This window comes from Arvicanthis niloticus, chromosome 13 (genome assembly GCF_011762505.2).
Source record: "Arvicanthis niloticus isolate mArvNil1 chromosome 13, mArvNil1.pat.X, whole genome shotgun sequence".
Taxonomy (NCBI): Eukaryota; Metazoa; Chordata; class Mammalia; order Rodentia; family Muridae; genus Arvicanthis; species Arvicanthis niloticus.
Window position 1 is genome coordinate 29,434,905 of NC_047670.1, and position 9,260 is coordinate 29,444,164.

General features: G+C 44.2%; 1 protein-coding gene across 1 annotated transcript; it reads left to right on the plus strand.

Moving 5' to 3' along the window:
* Positions 1-3,676: 3,676 nt before the first annotated feature.
* On the plus strand, positions 3,677-8,883 carry Aard (alanine and arginine rich domain containing protein). Its single transcript, XM_034517004.2, has 2 exons — positions 3,677-4,179; positions 7,952-8,883. The coding sequence occupies exons 1-2, from the start codon at positions 3,838-3,840 to the stop codon at positions 8,105-8,107; spliced, it is 498 nt and encodes a 165-aa protein (XP_034372895.1). The 5' UTR covers positions 3,677-3,837; the 3' UTR covers positions 8,108-8,883.
* The last annotated feature ends 377 nt before the right edge of the window (positions 8,884-9,260 follow it).

A 9,260-nucleotide genomic window follows, 5' to 3' on the forward strand; every position in this document is an offset into this window, starting at 1 on the left:
TCCACAGAATCTGAGGCCACTTATTGAGGTAACTGGTTTGCCTATCTGAATCTGCATTTTTGCATGATTGTATTTCTTGCCTTGTCTTTATATGGAAACAAAACCTATAAAAATAGAGGCCTCGTGGTTTACTTAGAAACATTATGAAAGTATTATCTCTGATGAAAGAAATCAGTTTTGTGTTGTTTGTTTCAATCTAAATAATCTATGAATTTTATTTTAAAGCTTTCCCATGAATCGTTCTGAGCCTTGCTGGAATTGTCCAGTGCCTTGCTGGAAGTTTCTGCTACTTTACTGGACAACTGAATAAGGAGACCCCTCATCCCTTGTTACTTATCTTACTTGTAAACAAATTAACCCAGAGTGTTTATACAAAGTCACATGGCCAGCAAGGGATAGGGCTGAGAATCCTTTGCTCCCAGAATCCTGGGAAATGAAGTAAAGAAGACAGTGAATGGCTTTTGGACATTCCACAAGAAAAGAATGTTTGCTCGCCCCTAGTTAACCAGAAAATGAATGCTCCAGGCTCCCCACAGAGTCTTGAATGGGCCAAACTCTTAAGCTGTCCATGAAAATATGACAAATATTTATTTTAAAGCTTATAAGGAAAATTCTCTTGTCTCAGAAGCCAGGAGACATACTTGTTTCTTTCTGCAAGGAGTGTTCAAGGACATTCTATTTGCAGAGGGAACAATCAGAGCCTATTGCTTGAAAGAGTAATTGTCATAGAGAAGGGCTGAAGGAGTGACCTTAGACCGGAGCCTCCCAAGGCACAGATAGAGAATGCATAAAGGAGCAGGGGGAGATTTCCCAGGGAACGGTGACCAGGCAGAAACGGCCTGTTGTAGCTGTTATTTGAAGGATGTAGGTGTGACCTCCACTCAGTATTTATTCATCTTTTGTCACGTGGACCACTGACGATTTTGGTAACCGATCAATTTGCTTACAGGATTTCAGAGATGGCATTAGGATTCATCGGAAAGAATTCTCTGCTTTGGGTCACTGCAGAATTGTATAAAATGGAAGCCCATTGTGTGACGCAAACTCCTCCCGGTGTCCAAAGGCACACAGAAAAGTGGATTTAAAATGTAAGGGCAGAAACATGATGGCAGTGAAAGATCTGTTCAGGTGACAGCGCTACAGAACCATAGACTTGTTTAAGCAAGTCTAGGTAGCTCGGTGTAGAAATAACATGGCCCTTCGAGCCATGTAGATGGGAAATTAAATCCTACTCCTGTCTTTTCTTTGCCTGGTAACTGTATTATCCCAGGCATAACACACTTCAAGAAAGCCAGATGTCAGCTTGTTGCACTTGAGACCGATGACATGGCATCATCTAGCAGTGAAGTGTGTGACCCGCTTTGTACGTGTGCATTGAAGAAGCACACAACAGGGATAGGAGTTGCTTCTTTGTTTATGAGATGATACTCTTCTGTTCTTTTCAAGAAGACCCACCTTATTGTTTTGGAATCATTCTGGATACTTCATCAATATTCCGTGTTTGTTTCAGTGTCAGGCTGGTCTGATCATCTCTTTCCTCCTTGCCTGCCTCCTTACTTTCCTACCTCACACCTCACATATTGACGCTCCCTTTGCATGGGACAGCAGGGCTGAACTGTCGTCATAATAATGAAAATCTCTCTCTCTCTCTCTCTCTCTCTCTCTCTCTCTCTCTCTCTCTCTCTCTCTCTCTCTCTCTCTCTCTCTGGTGTGTGCAAGAGGGTATGGGTGTTTCTGTATGTGGAGGCCCAGGTTTGATGGCAGGAATCTTGCTCTGATAGTTCTTCTACCTTATACTTTGAGGCAGAGCTATTTTGAACCAAGCTCCATGTTTTCCTATACAGTTAGTTTCACTAGCCTACTTTCTCTGGGGATCCCCTGTCTCTGCCTTCCAAGGATGAATTCAGGTTGCCTGCCACACTCACCTGACATTTGTGTGGATTCTGCTGATCCAAACTCTGATCTTACTGCTTATTTGTCAAGTGCTTTAACTGAGGAATCATCACCCATTCATGTTATTGTGTTTTTTATGCCTTTCCTTTTCCATTCTTTGCTTCCCTTCCTTCCCTTCCTTCCCTTCTTTCCCTCCCTCTTTCCTCCCTCTCTGTTCTGTGTGCACAGGAGCATATGGAAGCCAGAGCTCAGTGTCCAATGTCTCTCTCAGTTGTGTTCTATCTTAATTTTTGAGAAATGGCCTCACTGAGCCTGGAGCTCACTGAGACTGGCTGGTCACCAAGCTCCACCAAGTCTTTTTGTCTCTGCCTCCTCAGTGCCGGAATTACAGGCACCACCATCTGGACTTTCCTCATGTGTTCTAGGAATACAAACTTAGGTCTTCATTCTTTGGTAAGCGTTTTCCTCAGTGTTCCCAGGACCTAAAGTTATCACTTTCTGATAATAGACTTCATTTTCAAATGTTTCTAGGGTCTCTTCACACAATGATAAGAGATGACAGTCCTTAAGCTGTGAACTATCAGGCACCGATTATCCATAGAGGCTGGGTAACCTGTATTCCTTATCCTGGTGAGGACTGAGGTCATTTCAATGGAGCTGAATTTAACGAGCCCACAGAGTCTGAGCTCTCGCTCACAAGTGCAATTGTCTTTCTTTGGGAGGAGAGTATATCTCAGCGATTGGCATGCACAAGCCAGGCTTCCTGGGTATGAATTGTGAGCAGATCACTTGCGTTTGAGTGACTCGTTGGTGGGTGTGCATGTGGACTTTCCCCCTCGCTTTCCTCATTTGGAATAATATGGAAAATATAGTATAGATTTCCCAGGGTTGTGTAAGGATTATATAGGTTAGTAGGTGAAGTGGCTGGCATATAATAAGAACTATACTAATACACAACATACTGTAAGGCATATAGTATAAGTGGGCTATTGTTACCTTTCATGCCTACCATTGACACTTCAGGCAATGGACCAGTCTTTCAGAGATGCACCATCAGTTCCTTGGGGACAGTACTATGTTTGCTTCTGTTCCTGTTGCTTCTTCTTGAAAATGTCTGTGACCACAGAGGTTTTGACTGTTCATTCCTGTAAAGAAACATTCAATTAGCTCCAAAAGGGGCATTAAAATATACTCTATATGTTGTGGATAATCATTATTAGCTCATGATTACATTGGACTGGGAATTATACCATCGTACACTTTGGAATAAGGGAAAGTGTTGATTTTTTTTTTATTTTAACCCTTTCCTATATGTAGACTCGCGAAGAAGTCATCAGGGTTAAAGAGGAGCACTGAATTTCAGAACTCCGGGCTACTGGGATCACAGAAAGTTAATTAGGAAGACTGTTCTGACTTGCAAACCGGACCGAAATGAACTTCTCACCGTGGGCTGTGGATAATATTTGGGCATCAGATTGGAAGGGTGTCTAGATTCTATCACACTCTTAGTGTTAAAAGCATAAAAAGTCAGAAACCATTTCAAAAGTGTACAGTACTAAGAAATTAGGCAACTGGGGAGCGTTGGGTCAAACATTTCTTTGCGTTGCTAATCCCCAACTAGTTCCTTGGCTTTTATCAGCATGGGTTGACCGTTCCAGTCTCCAGACATTCTCAAAACCGGAGCTCTAAAAGGCTGGGAAAAAAAAAAAAAGTCCAGTCCGAACTTCTGGTCACAAGGCCTCCCTGCCTTGTTGCTATGAGGTAGAGAAGACAGAGGAGATGGACAAGGAGCAGAGCAGCGCTCTGAGTGGCCCAGCAGTAACTGCGTCCACTGCCAGGGTCCTGCCTGTTCCGTTAACTGCCCCCGCCCCCGACCCGATCGGCCTTAAAAAGCTCCAACTTGCAACCAAATCCCCAGTCGGAGCGCTGCGGAAAAGGACCAAGATGGGCTTGGGTGACTACAACCACTGCAGACAGAGGATGACCCGGGGACTCTACGGAGTCTCTGGAAGGGCTGCGCTGTGGTCCCCAGCCTTCCACACAGTGCACCGCATGCCTTGCGGCACCTGGCGCATCGAGGCGCCAGAGCCCGCCCGGGCGTCCAGCCCGGTGCTGGAGCATCTCCGGAGGCAGCTGGAGCGCGCCTTCCAGCGGGCGGCGGCACGCGGGCGCGCCAGGCGCGCGCGGGAGGCGGTGGCGGCGGTGGCGGCGGCGGCGGCGGCAGCGCGGGAGGAGCGGAGCCGAGCGCGCATGGAGTGCGCCCTGGCCCGGCTGCGCGCGGAGCTGGTGAGCGCGGGCTGTGCGGCGGGGCTCGCGCGCCCGAGTCCGTGGCTTCGAAGCTGGAGCCGTAGCCCATAGAAGGACCCCCGGGGTGGGGTTGATGCCGGGGAGGGAGATCACTCCTGGGTGTCCGATTTTTTCTGGACTGGGTGTTGAGGCCTCCTTAAGGTCACAAGCTCCAGGGATCAGGGCTTGGCCTACAGTGCAGTGACTGGCCCAGACTCTAGGAGCCCCTCCCCACTATGTTTCTGTAGTTTTCTATCTTCTAGAAGCTTCCCCATAGCAATTTCTTAGTATATATCTATGTTGTGTGTGCAGAGACAGAAATTTCATTGGAACCAACAGCCAAGATGGATGTATAAGAAACGCTAAGTCATGACAATTATTTTTTATTTTATCCCTTGCTAAGAATTCAGAAAAACAACTGGCTGTTGAACAGGGAGGCGTGTTCGTAGATCACCTTTTTTTTTTTTTTTTTTAATGAAAAAAAAATTTAAATTTGACAATTTAAAAAGGACAAAAGTATAAAGACTTTCAAATGGCGACACTTATGAACGGTGTGTACTGGGGACTTGGAGAGTTCTCTGGATTGACTGTGACAACTAACCTCTTCTTCAGAACAGTTTAGGAACCTTAGCGGGTAATCGTGCTCATTTTTGGCTCTAAGAAGGGCAGCCTGATAGTAAATCCAATTTAACCATATTAACAATTTGAATTTGATAAGAATTGAATTATGTTTGATCTAACGGTATGCGAGATCAAAATGGTAAAAAGCTGGATGGTAAAGACACGTCATTGCCTGGTGAGACCTCTTCACTGCACACAGCGAGGTTAGTGCTGAACCAAACCCCTATACTACCGAGCTGGTCTGTGTCATCCCTCTCCTCCTCTCCTGCTGACTCATATGGAGGTCAAGCTGGACAAGCTCTGAGACACTTTTACCCTTAACATTCCAACAAGTTACTTCATCAATAGGAGGCTTGGATGAGTAAGGTATAATGGGTGAGGGAAGGTAGGGGATCATGGGCTCTGCGAATACCTGCTGGCCCTCCAGCTTTGAGACCGGGAATTAGTAGACTTGAGTTGGTTTACTCATCTGTAACGTAACGTAGAGATAACGTCATGAGATTGCTGTCATAATTATATGAGATAATAGTATATGACATGCCTTGGTCATATGCACTCTTTATTGACTGTTGTTATTATATTATAGATCTTGGAAGCTGATTGTGCCTAACAGGACAAATATGGACATTTCGAGAATTGAGAACTGAGCCAGCAAGATGGCGCTTTAGAGGCACACGTGGACAGGCCTGGAGACCTGATCCCCAGTTCGCACACTGGAGAAAAAGCCCACTCCTTGCTCCTCCACACAGGAACACGTGTAGCACAAGCATGCCTGCATTCACACATGCAAACATAGATATGCACGAGGACAGAAATGAGGGGAAAAAAAATTAAAGAGTTTTTCTCTGGAAAGGAAGCAGAGAATTTTGCATATAACCAGATGTGGTTTTTCCTGGGGTGTGGGCCCAGGTCAGCATCTGCAGGAACTCCCTAGCCCGGGTGACTGATCATAAGACATAATCAAAGGAGTGGTTACTTACCTCAGGATCATCATTAGAAATAGTTTTTGATCTGGGGCATTAGCTAAATCTCTATGTGTCAGTCACCATGGAGTTTATCTAAGGGACAACGATGAATTAATGTTGTTATGCATATTATGTCTGTTTGGCTTACTCTTCCTAATGGATGGCATTGATTTCTAAGTTCTTTGGATTTCTGGAGTTAAACCTAAAGTTTTCCAGGTATAGAAAGTCCCTTTTTCTCACCTTTCAGAGAAGCTTTACACCTTTCATCAGACTCTCAAAGGGATCTGTGATGAAAGACATAAAAGCCTTGAGTGTTTGAATTCCCTAAATAAGCGCAAGTCGCACGTCCTGTACTTAGATGGGTGAATCATTATCAGTGATTTTACCCCTTGAAACTTGGCAGAGAAGGTAGAGGACAGATATCTGTCACCTTGTCCACTCTTCCCTCCATTCATTCACTCAGTCTTTCAACAAGGACACAGAGAACCTCCCATGGATGCGGAGGCAAGGCACTCCATACTGAGAACCAATCATTAAAATGTAGCAGAGTCCCTCCCACAGAAACCGGGTGTAATGCAGTCTCTGTGTTATCAGAGGCCTAGACACGGAAGGCCATAGCTGTATGATTAAGAAGGAGGCAACTGTGCCTGGCCTTGATTACAGGGAGGCTTCTCAGCAACTGTTGATACTTAATTGCATTCCATGGAAAGAGGAGTGGCAAGGTGCATCTTAAATCCCAGGGGTCAGACAGAGGCGTGTCTCAGCATGGCGTTGTTTCCTTGGAGACTGGCGAAGTGTCCCTGACTACCTGTGATAGGAGCAGGCATGGAGACAGTGCTAGGAAATGAAGCTAACCATGCAGGGCAGGATTCTAGAGCCTGAGGCATGCATTGGAAGACAGTCTTGGGTAAATGATTGGGGACTTTTAAAAATTTATTTGTTTATCTCATATTGTGAGTACAGTGTTGCTCTCTTCAGACACACCAGAAGAGGGCATCGGATCCCATTACAGATGGTTGTGAGCCACCATGTGGCTTCTGGGAATTGAACTTAGGACCTCTGGAAGAGCAGTCAGTGCTCTTAACCGCTGAGACATCTCCCCAGCTCATGATAGGGGATTTTTTTTTTTTTTTTATGGTGATGACAGTGTGGTTTATTTCTCTCTGCTGGGTGGCTTGGATCTCTGTCTTCTTCATCATTTCTAATTCTTGCTTCCAGAGAAATGGTTCCAAGTGCAAAAGAATAAAGCCATAAATATCGGAGGAAAATAAAAAGATACCTCTGTCCAATATTTTATTTTGCAAATTGAGACGGAATCGCCACTGCAGTATTGGCGGTTAACTATTCCAGTTAACTATTAACCTGTCTTGAGGGCTACTGTTGCTGAGTTGATCGGGACGGTGCACAGAAAAATGTTACTTTACAAAACGCACGAAGCCTGACTCAACTGGAGGAATATGCAAGTAATTGATCTTTAGCTTTAGGTTATGATACAGCTGGAACAAACTTTCCTGGCGGACTGCCTTCTAAGCAACCTGTCCTTGGAGATGTAATTTTTAAAATTTTATTTGAACACACAAAGGCCTCATAAACTCCCCTTGGAGGAGGTTATGAATCAGCCTTGCTACATAACAGGCTTTGTTTTAGAGTGCAAAGTGTTAGCTTATATAAGGACATATAACGATACATGTGCCTCTGAGGTGTCATTACATGCTTCCACTCTGCAGGGAGGCCATTTAAAATCCTGAAAACTTGAAATGACAAGTAATCAAGTAAATGGGCTCAGATCCGGAGCACTCAGGTGGCCCCAGGCAGTTATCCCCAGGCTCAGAAAGCTCGTAAAGATAAAGGATTTCACTGTGGTCCCTCACGCCATTGCTTGAAAACAGCCTTTGGTGCATCGGTATTTTTCACGCGGACAGCTTTGTGCGTCAGCGCTTTCTGTTTTCATTTCAAGGCCATTTCAAAAGCTATTTATTTATCTGAGTTTTTACCTTGTTGTAGAAAAAGCTACTTTAATAGCCAGGTCCAAAAGTCAGAATGGGAGAGTAAGGTGAGAAATACATCTTTCTTTCTGTCTTATTTCCCTTTCCCACCCACTCCTTATTGCTCATGTGCGGTCGGAAAGCAGTTTCATTTGATCTATATCGCAAACTAATAAAATCCCTTATTATTTTTTCTTTTAGCTGGAACTGCGTTTCCAGAACCACCAGCTGGCCCGAACTTTACTGGATTTAAACATGAAAATGCAGCAGCTGAAGAAGAGGCAGGACCAGGAGCGTGCATCCAAACCTCAGAGCCCGCAGGACGAGGAGATGAATCCTGAGTGCGAAAACGCATAATAGAGAGTCTGAGGCCGCAATTCTGAAGCAACCCCGAGCCCTCACCATAACATAGACCACTCTAAAACGGTTCTACCATTAACACTAGCGATGCTGTATGTGCGCTCTGAGGGACAGTTTGTCCAGTGAAAACTTAGGCGTAAGGGGAAAGTGGGAAGAGAGCTAAGAAAGGGATCGAGGCACTTTTATTTTAAAGCTTTAAAAATATTCATTCATTGGTTTGACTGGTTATTGTCTTACTAGGCAAAAGGGAAGAGGGATCGGGAGGATAGAGAAAGAAGATGAACCAAAACACTGAACGACTGCCTTAATGCCAGCTTACAACGCTGCACCGTTATCTTCCTTTATGTAGTATTGCTTGAACTTGTAGAATCTGTGCTTGTTTTTACTTTATTTATTTTTGGTTGAGCTAGTAGCCTATCCAGTACTCTTCTGACTTGTGAAATTGCGAATTACTTGTGTCTAGATTCCACACATACCCTTGATGTGGCCAGCATGAAGGGCGTCTCACCTTCTTGCTGGATGTAGACACGTCCTCCAGGACTTGCTATCATTGAAACATAAAATACTAATTATTCTTCTCATAAAATCTCTTGCCTCAGTTGATTCAAGTTTGACTTTCAAGATGTACACCCCTAAATTCCTAACTAATATAGTTCTTTTGTTCAATTAACTTGGGAGTTTAAATGGTTCTCACTGAATTAAAAGATCTAATTGTACCCCAAAAGTGCTTTACAATGCAAAAATAAAATTAATAAAAATAGTTGCAGACCTAATTGGTGTTTCTAGTGGTTATTATCTATGAAATTATGACAATGTGTATAATTTTAATTAAAATTAAAATTAGTTCTGGAGACAAAAGAACAGAAAGAAGTAGTCTTTTTAAAAAAATTATAAATTTTTTATTACTACTTTATTATTACTTTTTAAAATTACTTTTATTTTTTTACAATCTAGTCTTTACCTGCCTCCTGGTCTGCCCTTCCACAGTCCCTCATCCCATTCCTCCTCCCCCTGTCTCCAAGAGATGTTCTCCTCCCTCCTCCCCCATTCCTCCACCCCCCACCCCCAACCAGGCCTCCCCACTCCCCGGGGCTTTAAGTTAGGCTCCAGGGTTAGGCTCCTTTTTTCTCACTGAGGCCAGACCTGACAG